The sequence below is a fragment of the Carex rostrata genome, chromosome 29 (genome assembly GCF_964058835.1).
Source record: "Carex rostrata chromosome 29, lpCarRost1.2, whole genome shotgun sequence".
Classification (NCBI taxonomy): domain Eukaryota; kingdom Viridiplantae; phylum Streptophyta; class Magnoliopsida; order Poales; family Cyperaceae; genus Carex; species Carex rostrata.
Genome location: NC_135946.1, coordinates 6,881,917 through 6,899,505, shown reverse-complemented (window position 1 = coordinate 6,899,505; position 17,589 = coordinate 6,881,917). Strand labels below are relative to the sequence as shown.

Sequence of the window (17,589 nt, the reverse complement as noted above, 5' to 3'; positions counted from 1 at the left end):
GGGAGGGTTGAATTGAAGGCAGGCCTTCTTTTGCTATTAATTAGATTAGATAGATAGAGCTTTATTTATCATAATCATATGAAGGAAGGAAGGCCTTCCCTTATTTTGGGCTTAATTTGTTAATAGGAGAGAAGGAGAGAGTAAACCCAAGCAACACCAAATCCGTGGTACATAGGAGTTGAAATTTGAAGCTCATTCTGCAGGTACTGCTACTGCTTCACAATCAATCAGCAATCAGCTAGGTGAAGGTGAAGGTGAAGGTGAAGCGACTTGTACTAGATATTGGATTACAGAGATGTATATTGATGGGTTTAGGTTCGATCTAGCATCAATCATGACCAGAGGCAGCAGGTGTTTTATATATATTAATTGTCTAGCTACTCTTGCTAAATTTGTCATATTTTGCTTAATTAATACAAATGTCGATCATTTAATTTGTTTATTCAAAAATTTGAAGCCTGTGGGATCCCAAGAACGTGTATGCATGGATATGCTCTTGAAGGAGATATGATAATGTAACACTTCAGCAATTAGTTATATTTTAATGTATAAAAGTAATTATAATTTAGTGTTTGAATTTTGAGGACAAAATTCTTTTTAAAGAGGGAAAGAATGTAACACCACGTTAAATCAAAATACTATATAAGGTACAATATAAATAATGTATATATATTTGTTTATCCATATATGTCAATTTTCTTCGTTCATTTATTTAATTGAACTACTTAACAAATTATTCAAATTAAACCACCGTGAAAAGAAACAAGTTCCGATATCACATATAGTAGATCATTTCAAACATTGAAAGTCCAATACAACCCAATTGGTTCATCAGCCAAAAATTGTATTCTGTCAAAGGTTGCGACATAAACATGTAAATTAAATTTAAAACTTCTCAAAATAACTGACGCCTCTCTCTAGTCCCTAAGTGATCAATTTAAAAAACCGTTCTTATTTATATATATGATTAAAACCGGCCATTGTCTTTATATTTCTGTCTCTCTCCGCTCGTTATTCATAGAAAAGATTAAGAAAGAAAAAGGTTAGATATCTGTAGTGATGATTTTCTCCGCTGATTATATCTCAGTAGTTGATGATTTTCAATTATTATACTTATTTATTATATCAGAATTGTATCCTATTATATATTCTTCTTTATGTTATACTTATTTATTTGATAAAGATTTCAATAATTTCTGAAATTATTTTATTTATAGGGATGTATTAATATTATTTGATAAAATCTCTTGATAACCGCTGGAAATTAGCAATGATTTTCAATAGTCATTAATTTTTGAAATTTCATGAAGTGTAGAGTTTTGACTTGTTTTTGAATGAATAGTTATTTTTAAAATGATATATTATGGTCATAATTACAATTGTCAGAAGTTTTAATTTGTTTAGATTGTTCTTGGACAGAGACCGAATTTTATCAAAATCTTTGATTTGCATTTATTATTTTATTTAGATTGTAATTTTTTTAGCGATAACCCTAAAACTATTTATATTACAAGGAACTATATTTTAAAACATATCAATAATATATATCTTTCTTCATGAGAAACAAAGTCTTTATGTATATCACCCCACAGTAACAATTATGTTCTTATTTAAATATTAGGCAAGGTATTCGGTCAAATAAATTTTAGTACATGTGTGATAGTATGATAAAATTATACTGTTTATTTTTGGATTTACATTTCGGATTGTACTTACTCAACAACAGTCGGCCTGGTAACTGACAAATAAAAATATGTATAAAATATTAATTTAGAAACTGTGTTACATGGTCTAGGTCCGAATTATGAAGTAAGAAGTAACGTAGAGGCAAGAGTGAACAACCACACGACAACAGGTACGGGTTTCCTGGATATTGTCAAATTGTTACTTACCATTTTGTGTGCATTTTATTTATTTAGTTTTGGAATTGTGCATGTTGAATCGAACGATCCCTTTTGAATTGTTTAGAGATACAATAGAATTATTCATATCGATCATGAGACTTATAAGTATGATGTGTTGAGCATGTCATTGTGTAGTGTTAAATAAAACAAACATGAATTGTAACGGATACGTTAAAGGAAAGGGGCCAACATGGGTTGAACTCATGTTGGAATGTATACATTGGGTCTAGGTTCGACTAGATCCCTCGTCAACGTGGCGTTGGTTGGATTTCCCGTCACGGGTCAAGACCTAGCGTAGGGTGGATTCCCCGTCTAGTGAGACAGCCAATATCTAGCGTAGGGTGGATTCCCCGTCTAGTGAGAAGTCTTCCGTTGTTGGATGGATTTCCCAGCGGAGTGGCGGTCTTCCAGTGTTGGATGGATTTCCCACTGGATTGGCAAATAAATGGATTAACAGAAAACTTGAAAGATATTTAAAAAGGGGTGTGTGTGTTTAAAATATGCATTAGTCAGACTGCATGTGAGGATATGTTTTTAAATGTCATATTTGTGTGAATAAGTCAATTTTACAAAATCCGGGACTGGAACTAAATCCCGTACTGAGAGACTGTTCGATCTCTCACCCGTTTCCACTTATGTGGGTTCCAGGAAATGATGAAGCCGAGGGCGAGTACGAATAGAAGGAATATGGATCAACAGGACAACAAGGAGACGACTCAAGTATCTTTTTAATTTTAGTTTTAGTTATAGACTTTTTAATATTCTCTTTGAAAGTGGATATATTGACTGACATGGCACTTATCGATTTGTTTGCCATGTTTGTCTTGATCTCATGTTGAATTTATGTTATGTACTTGAACTACTTATGGTGTTAAAAGATTTTGTTTGACTTTTAAATATTGCATGAGTATTTATTATTGATAATGTATGTGATGTGCACGCCTTACGTATCATTACGTGGCGGGTTGTCCCGGGGTGTGACAGATAACAACCGGCACGGCACCCCCTTTGCTAACCCGCCTCTCATTGACATCATTAGCAATGACCCAATTCTCAGTGGTGTTAACTGTTAAGGTGCTTGCAAACATCTCAGTTACATATTTTACAAATTAATTATCTCTCAATTTTTCCTGCTTACAGCCAATTTAACTAATGAATTAATTACTAGTAAAATGGTGCGCACTTGTATATGTATGTAGTTAATTGCAGAGGCGTGGGATGCAGGAGGGCTGTACCAAGTGGGACAGTTCCCACACTGGAATGTTTGGTCTGAATGGAATGGAATGCCCAGGTCAGCGCCACACACTTTTTCTTTCTAATAATTTCTCAGTATTTTTTTTTCTTAGTAGTGTGTTTTTGTAAAAGGAGGGGGATGGGTTGTGATTAATCAGTTTTAATGGCAGTATCCGGATACAGTGCGGCAGTTTATAAAAGGAACCAATAGCTTTGCAGGAGCTTTTGCGGAGTGTCTCTGCGGCAGTCCCAACTTGTACCAGGTATCTGTTTATCTATCTATCTGTCGTGCTGCTACATTGTACCATAGTAACAAGGTTCGCGTTTTATTCGCGAATAAAACGCGAATAAAACGTTTTTTAGATATTACCGAATCGATTCGCGAATAAAACAGTTGACCGAACTTTTACCGATTTATTCGCGAACAAAACGCGAATAAAACGTTTTTTACGAATTATTCGCGTTTTATTCAAAAATTCGTTGCTCTGTAATCCGTGCTGTTGAGTTTTGAAATGAGGCTGATGCACCACGTGGGTCATTGGTGAGGCAGATTTTTTGAAATTTGAAAGACATGTGGATCCCACCATGTGGCTAAGTACTTATACTCACTTTAGATTTCATGTGGCAACTACTTTATGTACCGTAATTTGTTTTTTTTTTTTTTTTTCAATTCTTATAAATCAAGATCGCTGGTTCGGATTCAATGTACGATCCCGAATCATTCCCGAATTATACCCGAATTATACCCGAATCACGAATTTTTGACCTCGCCGAACCGAACCCGAATAATTCATTTGTTACTATGCATTGTACTCTGTGTGCATTCCTCAAAAATTTTTTGGGGGAATTTCATGTATATCCCTCAAAAGTTTCAATATTAATAATTACATATTTATCCTTAAAAATTATAGAAACTCACATATTTGTCCAATCCATTGTATTTAACATTAATTTTCTATGTATTCCCATTTTACCCTTCTTTTATTTCCCATTCTATGGCTAATGTGTTAGAAAACAGTATTAAATCATACTAATACCAATACATAGCCGTATTAAATCATACTAATACCAATACATAGCCGTATCAGCTTTGCTTGACTAATTTTTTTTTGATAAAAATCCTGTAGGCTTTGATTGAATGTAAAATTTCTTCCAACCCTTATCAATCTAAGAAAGGCTCCTAATGTAAAGTAAATTCATGGAAGAAAAAAAATTCATAAAAAAAGCATAAACTGAGTTCTAGTTCCTATTTTCCAGAGAGTAAAATACCAGTAAAAATATTACCCTACCCATGCATTTGAATCTCTTTTTAATCATCGCCCCCATTATACTATAAAAGACTAGCAAGAAAGAAAAATAACCAAATAAAAAAATATATAGAATTGCTTGTCCCAGCACATTAATTATTGCTCCATTCAAGCATAAGTAGGATTATTTCATTTCATGCTCTTCCTAGTTTATCAAAACCAGAAAATAGATTTCTACTGCCAAATTAGGCATCATAATCATCAACAAAACTAGACGTATGCTTCTGTGTGTCAGGAAAGAGATCAATACCACCAGCAACTCATCATCATGGTCATTATCATCATCATTATCATAATCAACATTAGACAAAAACAAAAAACTTGTTCTTTTCCAAAAGAATCATTGAAATATTGTATTGTACCAACAAGTTTTTAAAAGTAGGTACAGTAAGTTCCAAAAAACATACTATAGGGAAGAGATGAAGAGGGAAAAATTAAGGCAGGGGTGAGAGAAATTGAGAGGGGAGGTGACAAGGAAAGAGGGGGTCGAAGGAAAGGCAAGGAGAAAGTTCGAGAGAACAGGCGAGAGGCGGGAGATTATGTTAGCGTATTTGGAGAGAAGAGGCAGGAGATTTTGGTGCTCCAAGACTCAACATGTTAAAGGGATAGAGGAAGAAAGGATACAATGGTCATTGCAATATCACTTAAAATTGTAAAATAAATTTTAATGTTTAAAAAAGTATTATTTAATTAGTTTTGGAGATATTTGATATATAATAGAATTATAGTGGATAAATATGTGAGTTTCTATAATTTTTAAGGATAAATATGTAATATTGAAACTTTTGAGGGATATACATGAAATTCCCCCATTTTTTTATTCAATTTGACAATGCCTTGTGTTGGATTATAATTCAGTTTTAATTGATCTGATCTTTCCTTTGGTGTGTCAGGCGGGAGGGAGAAAACCGTGGCACAGTGTGAACTTTGTGTGTGCACATGACGGTTTTACCCCTTGCAGATCTGATGACATACAATAACAAGTACAATTTAGCAAATGGAGAAGATAACAGAGATGGAGAGAATCATAATCTCAGTTGGAACTGTAGCGAGGTCAAACAAATTACCTATAGCCATTTTATTTTTTTTGTTTTCCTATACCCAAGTAAAAAGGTTGCTTTGTGTAAAGCATGCAAAGTATCTTACTATTCAATATTGATATATGCAACATCATCATATCCCTATTCTATTTTGAAATGAAAAGGTAAAATAAAAATGGTCATTTTTGGCTTTTAATAAACAAAGGAGGGTGAGTTTGCAAGTATGGGAGTGAGAAGATTGAGAAAGAGGCAACAAATGCGAAACTCGATCCTTAATTTGTCTGATGGTCTCTCAGGTATGATCGTAGGTTGTTTTTTTGTGTTTTATTTCTTGCCAGTGCATGTACAAGCTGGATGGATAGCTCATTTGAAGGATTTGTGTACTAATAATATATTAATATTTCAGGGGGTTCCAATGATATACATGGGGGACAGATGAGTGATTTTTACAGGTTCTGCCGCCTCCTGATAAAATTTCACAGAGAATGGAAATTGACTTGTTTTTCGTGGATCTGAAATTCCAGTAAATTGGGCCTGGTTCGGGCCGATTTGAAATTGAAATGCGTCTGAAGCATATATATATAAACATGCAAAGAAAGAAAGACAGGGTTGGATTGGAGCACAGCATTTTGGGCTGGACTGAATTATATATATTATATCTTCTTCTTACTTTTTTAATAGAAAAGAAAAGTGGTTGAGACTTGAGACTTGAGACTTGAGAATGAGAGGCAGGCAGCTAAATAAGCATAAAAAGCGCCACCTAAAAGCATTTATTTGACCCTCCTCAGTCCTCTCCTCTCCAAATTAATAAGCATAAATATAAATATATTTCATATTTGGGGGTTGGTGCATGCCCCGAGAGCAAATAAATAAGTATGTGTTAGTTAGTGGGGCTTAATTACAATTATAATAATAAGAAAACAAGCTAGTAATTGGTTGCTTTTGGTCTTAGGGGGCGCATGGGGAGCACTAATCCGCCACCAACGGCACCAACGAAGGAATAAGGATGCCTTATGCCTTATGCCTTATGCACCTACATCTTAACAATTTAACAATTTAACAAACAAACAAGGAGCTAGCTAGCTAGCTTGCACACTATTCTATATATATTCTCTCTCTCTTCCACTTAATTGCTCTTTAATTTATTAATTACAAAGGGCCGGAAGAGGGAAAGAGGAGAGAAGACACAAGAGCTAGACATCCATGGATCCATTGTCTGACGGCCACCACCTGCAGCCATTTTACACCCGCGACTTCCACCTACCCTCTAATGAGGAACCACCGGACCACCACGACAACAACAACAACAACAACAACAACAATAGCAACAGCAATGACAGCAACGGCAGCGGCGGCGGCATGGAAGGATCAGGTGGAATGGACTTCATGGCACGTAGGCGCCCTCGTGGCCGCCCTTCTGGCTCCAAAAACAAACCCAGGCCTCCCATCATAATCTCTCAGGACAGTGCCAATGCCCTACGTACCCACGTCATGGAAGTTGCTCACGGCTGCGATGTTTTTGATACCATGTCAACCTTTGCACGTCGCCGACAGCGTGGCGTCTGTGTGCTCAGCGGTGGCGGTATGGTAGTCGATGTCACCCTTCGCCAGCCAGGGAGTGCCACTGCAGTTGTCACCCTTCACGGCCGCTTTGAGATTCTCTCCCTGGCCGGGTCATTCCTTCCCCCTCCTGCATCTCCAGCTGCCACCGGGCTGACTGTCTACCTGGCTGGTGGTCAAGGGCAGATTGTTGGAGGCAGTGTGGTTGGAGCCCTGATTGCATCTGGGCCGGTGGTTATAACGACGGCCTCTTTTGGCAATGCAACATATGAGAGGCTGCCTCTTGATAAGGAGGAGGCGGGTGATCAGGCTCAGCTGCAGCCGCCGCTCCCTCAAGATCCACATCAGCAACATCATCATCATCATCATCAGATGAATCATCAGCATGAGATTGTTCAGCAACAGCCTCTTTTAGCAATGCAACATCCGAGCAGTGCGCAGCTATTTCAAGGGCTGCCTCCAAACCTAATGAATAATGATAATAATAATGTTAATCAAATGCCTGGTGGTGGTGGATCAGATGGCTACGGATGGGGACCCGGAGGCGGTGGAGGCCGGCCGCAGTTTTAGTTTTGACTTTTGAGCTAGGCTGCATGCTAGCTACTTAAATCAATTGTAGCTTGCTAGCTAGCTATAGACCTTTCTGATCTCATCTCATTCTCTAATCATGTTTTCTTTATTTCTTTCTTAATTAGTTGTGGATTGAGATTATGGGCTAGTTTTCTTAATTTGCTTTCTTGTAGATTTCTTATCACACTTTTTAAATTTTGCAATTTTCATCTGCTTCAACTTCTGCTTCTGTGATTGCTTGAAATTTCAAAATAATTTCATAAATTCTCATATATATCTACATGTTGGATATATATCTGCAATTTTCAAATTATTTTTCATTTGAACAATGTACCATTAAGGATGTTAACTAGATATTATATCAACGAAATTTAAATTGAAAAGAATATATATATATATATATATATATAGAGAGAGAGAGAGATTGGCTAAGATCAAAGTGGTAGTTCCTGAGCTTTGGTGCTACCAATTCGTTTTTTAATTTTTAAAGTTCAAAATGTCGATCCGAACCGTTCAAGTTGTTCTCCATATTAAATTGTGCTTGGAGACCAAATTTTACATTTTTCTGAATTTTTTTACTATTTATTAAGCCACTTTGAAAACAGCTGATCCAACGGTGGCTTCTGATTTTACTGTTTTGTTAAGCCACCGTTGGATCAGCGATTTTCAAAGTGGTTTAATAAATAGTAAAAAAATTCAGAAAAATGTAAAATTTGGTCTCCAAACACAATTTAATATGGAGAACAACTTGAACGGTTCGGATCAATGTTTTGAACTTTAAAAATTAAAAAACGAATTGGTAGCACCAAAACTCAGGAACTACCACTTTGATCTTAGCCAACCTATATATATATATATATATATATATATATATATATATATATATATATATATATAGTTGAGAGTGTATAGTGGTGGGCTTAATGGAAGGCACGTATATATATATATATATATATAGTTACTGTGATATGGATGTGTTTATTTTCTGAACTATTTTTTTGTTCTCAACTATTTATGTAATTAGCAAGTGACAAGAAAATTAAATACGCCCATGCTTAATTTTCATTTTGGTTTTTCATGCAACTGCATGCAATGAAGTTTTGTATTACAAATATCTTTAGGGGATATATATATATATATATATAATTGAAATTGGAATGCATCATTCATCATGCATGCATTACCAAATTATTATTGAAGCGCCATGTGTCACTAATTGATATATGATACGTACTGTTGACTTTGATTTGATAATTAACATCCAGTTTTTTTTTTTTTAATTGAATTGAATTGAGAAGGATCGAGCTTCTACACAGTAAAGATCATTGTTTGAGCCACATGCTGCTATAATATTTTTCATACTAACATGTTTTAAAAATATATATATATCTGAATTTGGATCTTGTTTTTCTTAATTACGAGCGATATATGAAAAAACAAACATTGTATATAGCTAATGTTAACTGCAGTTAATACACTCATTTTAATTAGTACTATCAGATTTTGCCCTCTGATGTTATAGAAAAGAAGTGTGAAGATCAAAGATTCTGATTCATCATTTAAATTTTAGATTCTAATTCAAAATAAAAAAGAATGTAAAGCAATTGAATTTATATTTTAGATTCTAACTCAGAAAATAAAGCAATCGGTGGTATAATTAAAAACAGTACACCAATCAAATGTGAAACCGTATAATTAAAAAGAAAAAAGAAAAAAAAAACAATTGGTTGTGTGATAATAGAGAAAATAAATTGGTGGTATAATTGTAATTCAGAAAATAAAACAATTATATTGGTGGTATAATTGAAGAAGAGGAAGAAAATATAAAACAGTGTGTGAAACCGAAATGGTTGAATTTTAGTTGGTTTGTTTTTACTATATATTAATTACTTGACATGTGATGGGGACATTGTATTGTATAAGATAAGATTGATGTGTCCCCTTGACTAAAGCCTGATGTTAAAGGTCAACCAAGCACACCAATCAAATTCAAATATTCAAATATGTGTGTTTACAACTGTTTATAATATTGATGTTTATCATGTCGCATGCATATTAGAAGATTTTTCTTATTCTTGATTCATTTCAAGTGATTAAATCATCAAATTGGATAAATATGTATTAGATCAATTTTTAAATCATCTAATACTTGTCCAAATAGTTTATTAGATAAAATGTGAAAGTATAAATTACTGTTTTTGAACATAACCAGTAGTAATTCAGTTACATAATATTTAATACATTTTACTCATTCAAAGTTATTAAATAACGTCGGCTCACAATTAATCACAATTATAGTCCTTATATTAGTTAATAGTAGTTAATACTTGTACAATGTCAATGTGAAGAGTACACATCGATGGATCATATATATTTTAAGCAAATAAAATATGGAGTATCGATCTATATCATGTTGAGTGCATCCATATGAGAAGTTTATTAATTTAATTTAATTAGACCTATTAAAAGTGATTAAATCAATAAATTTGACCTGTTATTAGAAGAATAAGTTGGAAAGTATGTAGGTAGGTAGGTTGATGGAAGAGTATAAAAATGTAAATTAGGGAGTGAGCAAGTATATATCTTGGTACTGTAGTTGATCATGAGAATAATATTCCCAAAATAAAATAAAAAGTATAGGAATAGGAGCATGGGATGAGACTTGAGAGAGACAATGGTCTGGTAAATTTTTTGCAGTTTCATTTTCATGAAATGGCGTCGGTATTCATGGGTCTGAAGAACTGGGCCTATTGTGGGGTTAGGAGTAGTGGGCCGATCTGGTGAGTAAGCCCATAAGTGAAATTAGTCAATTACATATTTACATTACATGATCTATCTATCTTTTCTAATCTCATCTCATTTGCAAGCACAGGCAGCATATGAAGTATATATATGAGATATATAAAGAGTTTTGTAGGGTTTTGTTTTGTTGGTCAGAGCCGCCGCACCTTTCTTATTCCTCAGAGAAAAGAGAAAAGAGAAGAGAGAAGAGAGAAGAGAGAAGAGAGAAATTACAACGAAGATGGGAGTGTTCACATTCGTGTGCAGGAGCGGTGGCGGTGAGTGGAGCGCCAAGCAGATCTCTGATTCGCCGCAGGTTGAGGAGACCTCCGCCGCTGACATCTACTCCCTGCAGCGCCGCCTCGTCCAGTCCGCCGCTTCCGTCGACTCCTCCGGCGGCGTCCAGTCCTCCTTTTCCCTCGTCACACCCGACTCTGCTGTCTTTCAGGTATTCATTCTCTTTCATCCAGATTATTAATTATGTATCCAATTACATAGTAGATGAACTGAACTGAACTGATTGGAAATTTGGAATGGAATATTACGTTGCAGGTGATAATTGGAGGCGGCTGCGGCGGAGGTGCATTTATTGGCGGAGGTGGTGCATCTGCCGGTGCATCTGGCGGTGGATCTGCTGCTGCTGCTGCTGCAGAGGAAAAGAAGGAAGAGAAAAAGGAGGAAGAGAAGGAGGAGAGTGATGACGACATGGGATTCTCTCTCTTTGATTAATCAATGCGCTTTTGGTTTTTTGTTTTATGGAATTTTAATGATTTTATGTTTTAGGTAAGTAAAGAAGAGCTTGCTTTCTTTGCTTGCTACTTTTGTGATGATGAGAATTGTTTTGCTATGTTCAATCAACTATTTTAGTTATATTTTTACATCTCTCGAGTTGATAATAGCTTTGCCTTTTTCTCTAGTCTGATGGCACTTATCTATGAAACCATGTCAGGTTTAGCATATGTTCAACAGGGGTTGTTGGTTTTTTTGTTTTTTGTTTTGGGAGTTATGAATCATACTTGTATGAATTGAGTTGAATTGTCAGGCTACAACCTACTGAGGCAATGCATGAATAATAGGGGAACTTCAATCCAAGCAGACGCATCTAAATTCTAAAGAAAACCAGCCAAGCTAATGAAAATGAAAATGAAAATAAAAATAAAAAAAAATTACAATACAAATAAATAGCCCATGGGATGCTATTTCTAAATCTGTTTCATTTCGATCGTCACACACAACTTTTGCATATTTATAATATAATATGGTCGAGGGCTTTACCAGCTTCAGCAAAAGAAAAAAAAAAAGAGAAAATAGCATCGTCAAATACAATACAATACAATACATACACACCAACTGACAGCTAAAGAGACTGACTACCTCCTAACTATAAAATTATCCACCACTATCTGTACAATTCATTCTTTCTTTCTTTCTTTTTTCAATGTCACAAGTTAGCCCCTGCTCCTGCCCCCCTTCTTTTCATTCATCAGGGGCCTGCAACACAATCAAATAAATAAGGAATATATATAACAAAACAAATAAAGGAGGGAGAGAATGGTGAGGATGAAAGAATGTTGTTTAGAGCACCTTCAGACATGAGCTGCTCAACCCGCGCAACAATGTGCTTGCCATAGGTGAACTTGCGCAGGGATGAGAGACTGGTCCTGATGCGCCCAATCAGCACCTCCTTTTGCTGGTCGTTGCATGTGTCAAGAATCTTCTGCACCACATAGTTGGCGTACTGGTCCTTCATCATCCCCTGCTAATTTGTTTAACATTAACACACATGATAATGATGTCTATATTAAATGAAGAACCAAAAAGGAAACAAAAGTACACACGAGGAGGGCATCGTTGCCATCGGTTTGTTGGATGATGTGGCGGATGAGGATGTCTCTGTGGGTGGGGCCAGCACACAGGAAGCACTTCTCAATCACATTGGATGCATACTTGTTCTGACTCATGCTCACCACCTGGCTTGCCAGCTTTTCTATTATCTGATTCCTCTCCTCCTCCTTCCCCTTCTCCAACACATGCTATATGCAGTCAAAAAGTGCACACAAACACAATATTATATAATGTAACTGCCCATAAGTAGTAGATTCATATATGGATGCAATAATTTAATGAAAGAGAGAAATGAGTTGAAACCTGGGTTACATAGTTGCCGTACTGATCCTGAGCAAGGGTGCAAGCAGATTGCAGAATCTCATCCACTATGCACTGCCCCAGTGCATTTCCTGTGCAATGCTCCAACACCCTCTGTTTTCATTTTCATTTTCTATCTTGAATACATTGTCCATTTCACAAATACAACTAGAATGAAATAGAGAGAGAGAGAGAGAAGCAACCAACCTGGATGACACGGCAACCATATGGGTGCATGGAGAGGGAGTCAACCTGGCCACGAAAAGCCGTGATAATGAAACCGATATGCTCCACAGGGACCCACTCTATGCACTTCTGTATGACATGATTGCCATTCTGGTCCCTCACACACTGCATCTCATGCCCCTCCAATTCTCGCACCAGCTGCCACTTCTGCTCTGGCTCTATCACCTCCAATGCCTATTACCATAACCCAATTAGCTCCCAACATACTAGTATAATTGATCAATTACATATTTTGTATAACAAAAAATATGCAAACTATCTATGTTCTTGGCATTTGGCATGTGTATGAACCTTCTGGATGACACGACAGCCATACATCTGTAAGCTAAGTGGCAAGATATGGCCAACCAGCTTGTTTGCTAGTTCTCTCCGCTGTTCTATGCTTCCATACTCGAAGAACTGCACACACAATAAATAAATAAATATATACTCAACACACATTTGCACACACAATAAATAAATAAATATATACTCAACACACATTTGCACACACAATAAACACTAAACGTAAAAAAGGATAAGAAGTAAAGAAACAAACACCTTCTGAATAACATAATTGCCAAATACATCGGTCATGAGAGACGTGGCATGAGGAAGTATCTCGCTGAAAACTGCTGCCTTCTCCTCTGGACTGGAATTCTCCAGTTTCTGCTGTATGAATCTGCTTCCATGCTGATCAGCACTGTCACCACAGACAACAAGTTTTAAGAAATACCATCAGCTTTCCTTCTTGCAATAAAAAAATGAGATAACAACAACAACACTGGTAGATTGATTGAAGGTTACCTGAACTCTACTATGCGCCCAGTAATATCCGACAGCTCAAGCCGACGGTTACGATTGGTTTTCAGCTCTTCCAGAAAGGAGCACTGTTTTGTTTCATCATGCTTCGTCACATTCTGAAAATCAGTTTGATGCATCCTCAGATTCTCATTCCTCCTTGGGCTGGCACTCTGGTAGTGCATCTGTGACCCCATTTGGTACCCGGAGAAGTTTGTGTTTGGCCCCTTTCTGACACTCAATGGGCTCATGCCAACGGATCTCACACCTGGAGAGAAGGGACCCGGTTGGTGCACCTTGTGTGGATCAAAAGACTCGGTAGCAACAGTCACAACTGTATTAGAAGGGGGTTGGGGTCTTGTAGGTACTGTATTATATGGACTGGCACTTGGATAGACATTCATAGCTTGCTGTACTGGGTAAAATTGCATATAGCTAGGGTCAGGTACAGGAGGAGGTTGTACCGGCAACCCACCCATATGGCCATAGTACTTGTATGGCTGAACAAACTCTGCTCCACTTGATGCAACTGGGCTCTGAGGCCCAAACCCGGTAATAACAGGAGAAATGAAGTTAGGGTTTAACGGGTACCCAGTGAAGCCATATTGCGGGTTGAAAAAGGCCGATGGATTAGGGTTTGGAGGGTAAAACGATGCCGCTCCGAGATTTGCAAGGTTACTTGCTGATGTGTAGAAAGGGGTTGTCATTCCAGCCTGTTGTAAAACAGGTTGCGGATCGACCCGTGGAACAAAAGGTAACTGAGCAAAAGGGTATTGCTGTGATTTTAATTGATTTGTCTGGCCAGGAAAATTTACACTTAAGGCCATCATTTCAGCCTCTATTCTCTGGAGATCAGTAATACCAACTTCAGACGATTGTAGTCCAGCTGCTGGGAGTAAATTTAGCAGTGTTGGTTTTGTGTCAGAGATTGATTTCCCTCTTTGACCGGGAGGTTTCTTAGATGATGATTCTGAGAGACTAGAAGAAGCCAGATGAGTAGAGCTAGGGTTAGTGTGTGACTGGTGTATGTCAGGCTCTAGTGGGGTAACAGTTGAGTTGCTGCTTGATGGATGCGATGGGCTTTCATACAATGGAGATGGAGGCCCTGCATATTCATCCTGCAACAAAAACTTCACTTTATATGGCATCATCCAAAGTCAAGAAAACAATACAGGTAAAAAAATTGAAAAGAACAAAAAGATTACCTGAGTGTAATCAGCAATCTCCTGGTTACGTGTCTCAGATCCTGTACCTGAACTGGATCCACCTGAATCCAACCAAGGGGACCTCTCATCCTCCGGTTCTTCCTTGTGTGTAGAAAGCACCGATCTTGGTATGAACAGAGGTCCTTTATTCATACTAGCACCACTTTCACTTGTATCATCTAATGGAGAGCTATTGTAAATTTTGTGCATCAAATGGCGCCCCTCTCGGTTAATCAGAGGAGGAGGTAACCTAGGGTTCAGGTTCACCTTTAAATTGTAATACTCCAAATACAATGGATTTGCACGAAAGCTCTCTTCATCAACAGACTTGCTCAAATTTTGCGAAGTTTCTTCGTAAGAGGAAGAGGAATTATGTGACCCCATGAGGCCCGTAAGTGCAGTCCATGAACCTTCTATGTTTGGTGGGGCGCTACCACTCCGCCTTGGTACTGATTCACGCTCTCTCCAGCTACCGTGAATTTGTGTGGCTGCATTTGAATGGTATCCCATTTCTTCAGTTGGAAGACCGCCAGGGGACCAGCTGGGGGACCCACTAGCAGTGACTAGTCTTACTGGACTCTCTGTTGCCATCACAACATTTCAATTACTTGCAGTGAGCTGGAGAGGATCAATGATGCAGTGCTCCCTGGAAAAATCACAAGCAGCAACATTATAGATTATAAAAAGGCAATTAGGCAGCATACTAGCAGGAGAAGCAAAACAAGGTATAATTTACATAAACATTGATTGATTTATATTAACTGATAAAGAAGTTCAATTGTCAGATGACATATACAATTAGGTGACAATTAGTAGCTATATAAATTATAAGATGGTCAAATGAAGCAAATTTCCATCACCTCAAAATTCAAACAAGTGGTTTGAGACTGAATTCCCTAAATAATGTTCAGGAATTGACAAAGGTGTATAAGAGTAGTTAAAATAATGTTCAGGAATTGGCTTGGCATAATTGGTACAGAAGAATTCCCCAACTTGACCAGAGAGGGTTAAACCCTAAAGTTAAGTTATCAAATGAGGACCCAATTGGAAGCTAATTAATGGCAAGGTAAGATTGATAACTTCCTTTTTAGACAGGAATTGAAGCTATCAGTTCCCAGGCCTTTGATTTTGGGAGGCAATCAAGATGAAAATAAATAAAAAAATAAATAAAATAATAATATGGCATAATAAGAGCTGCAGGAGGCAGGATACGAGCAGGTAAAGTGAGAGAACACCAGCTTTGGAAGAAATCGCAATATAATATGACGATTGGTTTGGTGATCATAAACCCTAAAACTGTTCCAACATATATTACAGAAAAGAGAGGATGATCACCTTCACCTGATGTTAGGAGAGGAGAGGAGAGGAGAGGAGAGGAGAGGGGAGTAATCCAAAGAAACCCTAGGACTAGGTAGGTTCCTTCCTTTGCTCGGTGAAGAGAATCGAAGAGGAGGAGGTAAAAGAAAGAAGGAAAGAGTAGAGAGAGCGGTGCGGTGAGGCTCTTTCGCTCTGTTTATTAGTGGTTTTTTAGTCTTCTCTTCCTTTCTCTCTCTTCCCAGCTCGAAACTCGATAAATGTCGCTTCTAAAACCCTCTCTACTCCCTCCTTTCCTCACCTAGGCGCGGTTCTCCAGTTATGTCCCGAACCAATGACAAGTCACTCTTTGGGTTTCAGAGTCTGACTTTATCCCTAACCTAATGGCATGCCGCATGCATAATTACGTATTGAATGGATCAGGCAAGAAATTATACGCCGCGCCTGTACGCAAGCTCAGCATCCGATGTGGAATTTTCCGGTGAATTTACCTTCCGTGAAATGACTTAAATACCCTTGTTCGGACACGTTTCAACAGGAGACGCAGCGCTCGGAGATTCGGATTCTGTTAATCTCACGGTCATGAATATGGAAACAGAGCGCGAAATTGCTCGCACATGTGAAGTGACTCTTTTGGCCTCAGCTCCCGGTCGCATTTTCATTTTCTTAAGAAAGTTGCTTCGCGCCTTCCTCAAAGGTGTCCCCCCAAGATGTTTCCTGACGTGTCTCACCTTATCTTCTCGCTCATCTTCTTTCTTATTCAAAGATGATAAATACTATGTTAATTAATCTTCTATTCTATTCTATTCTATCAGCTTACCTCATATTTTATATCTTTATTTTTATAATTAAAACTGTCAATTCGAATTGCTCAACATGATATACATACTAAAATATACTTGGCGATGATATTTTTTTTATAAAATAAAGATAAACAAGCATAAACAAGAATAAACAAGAAGGAGAGAATGTAAATAATGACTATCTCTTATTCATATATTTCTCATGTGTGTACAATACAATATTACAATGCCTCTATTTATAGACTACAAATTGTAAATGAAAACCAAACAAATAATAAATGGAGAAATGAATTCCAATAGTAGTGGGCATCAATATGCATGGAGTAATGGGAAAATAAATTGAGGGTTAATATGGGAGTTACAATATGAATGACATCCACACATTTAATATTTATTCATAACACTCCCCCTTGGATGTCAATTATATAAGAATATGCCTCATTAAAACCTTACTAGGAAAAACCCTATGGGATAAAAACCTAGTGAAGGAAAAATAGTACAATATTCTTCTAAATACGCAACTACATCCTTACCAGAAAAACTCAGTGGGAAAAATCATGGTTAAGGAAAATATAGTGCATATTAACTCCCCCTCATGACAGCATCAATCAAGATCTTTAAGTCGGCGAACTCCAATATTACGAACTAGCTTTTCGAATATTGCAGTAGGGAGTGCCTTAGTGAATAAATCTGCTAGATTT

At 37.1% G+C, this 17,589-nt stretch overlaps 3 protein-coding genes across 6 annotated transcripts; 2 read left to right on the top strand and 1 right to left on the bottom strand.

Annotated features, from left to right (window-relative positions):
- Positions 1 to 6,672: 6,672 nt before the first annotated feature.
- On the top strand, positions 6,673 to 7,614 carry LOC144546521 (AT-hook motif nuclear-localized protein 18-like). The gene is made up of 2 exons (XM_078295072.1): positions 6,673 to 7,381; positions 7,469 to 7,614. Exons 1-2 carry the CDS (start codon positions 6,688 to 6,690, stop codon positions 7,612 to 7,614), a joined length of 840 nt encoding a protein of 279 aa, XP_078151198.1. The 5' UTR covers positions 6,673 to 6,687.
- Positions 7,615 to 10,550: 2,936 nt separating this feature from the next.
- On the top strand, positions 10,551 to 11,283 carry LOC144546522 (large ribosomal subunit protein P3z-like). The gene is made up of 2 exons (XM_078295073.1): positions 10,551 to 10,843; positions 10,948 to 11,283. The coding sequence occupies exons 1-2, from the start codon at positions 10,637 to 10,639 to the stop codon at positions 11,122 to 11,124; spliced, it is 384 nt and encodes a 127-aa protein (XP_078151199.1). The 5' UTR covers positions 10,551 to 10,636; the 3' UTR covers positions 11,125 to 11,283.
- Positions 11,284 to 11,561: 278 nt separating this feature from the next.
- LOC144546520 (pumilio homolog 5-like) lies at positions 11,562 to 16,270 on the bottom strand. Of its 4 annotated transcripts, none has more exons than XM_078295069.1 (10): positions 16,113 to 16,270; positions 14,772 to 15,417; positions 13,573 to 14,684; positions 13,327 to 13,468; positions 13,078 to 13,185; positions 12,748 to 12,960; positions 12,544 to 12,654; positions 12,234 to 12,428; positions 11,980 to 12,154; positions 11,562 to 11,886 (listed from the first exon to the last, which is right to left on the bottom strand). In XM_078295069.1, the coding sequence occupies exons 2-10, from the start codon at positions 15,360 to 15,362 to the stop codon at positions 11,879 to 11,881; spliced, it is 2,655 nt and encodes an 884-aa protein (XP_078151195.1). In that variant the 5' UTR covers positions 15,363 to 15,417; positions 16,113 to 16,270; the 3' UTR covers positions 11,562 to 11,878. The 4 variants fall into 4 exon arrangements, with proteins under 4 accessions (XP_078151195.1, XP_078151194.1, XP_078151196.1 ...); XM_078295068.1 differs by having other exon boundaries at positions 16,107 to 16,265; XM_078295070.1 differs by having other exon boundaries at positions 11,980 to 12,151; positions 16,107 to 16,265.
- Between the last annotated feature and the right edge of the window lie 1,319 nt (positions 16,271 to 17,589).

Coding starts and splice junctions, on each gene's coding strand:
- LOC144546521 (XM_078295072.1), top strand. CDS start 6,688: ATGGATCCATTGTCTGACGGCCACCACCTGCAGCCATTTTACACCCGC. Junction 7,382..7,468: donor GCAGCCGCCGCTCCCTCAAG/ATCCACATCAGC, acceptor TAGCAATGCAAC/ATCCGAGCAGTGCGCAGCTA.
- LOC144546522 (XM_078295073.1), top strand. CDS start 10,637: ATGGGAGTGTTCACATTCGTGTGCAGGAGCGGTGGCGGTGAGTGGAGC. Junction 10,844..10,947: donor CCGACTCTGCTGTCTTTCAG/GTATTCATTCTC, acceptor ATTACGTTGCAG/GTGATAATTGGAGGCGGCTG.
- LOC144546520 (XM_078295069.1), bottom strand. CDS start 15,362: ATGGCAACAGAGAGTCCAGTAAGACTAGTCACTGCTAGTGGGTCCCCC. Junction 12,429..12,543: donor ACGGCAACTATGTAACCCAG/GTTTCAACTCAT, acceptor GACTGCATATAG/CATGTGTTGGAGAAGGGGAA. Junction 12,155..12,233: donor ATGGCAACGATGCCCTCCTC/GTGTGTACTTTT, acceptor TAAACAAATTAG/CAGGGGATGATGAAGGACCA.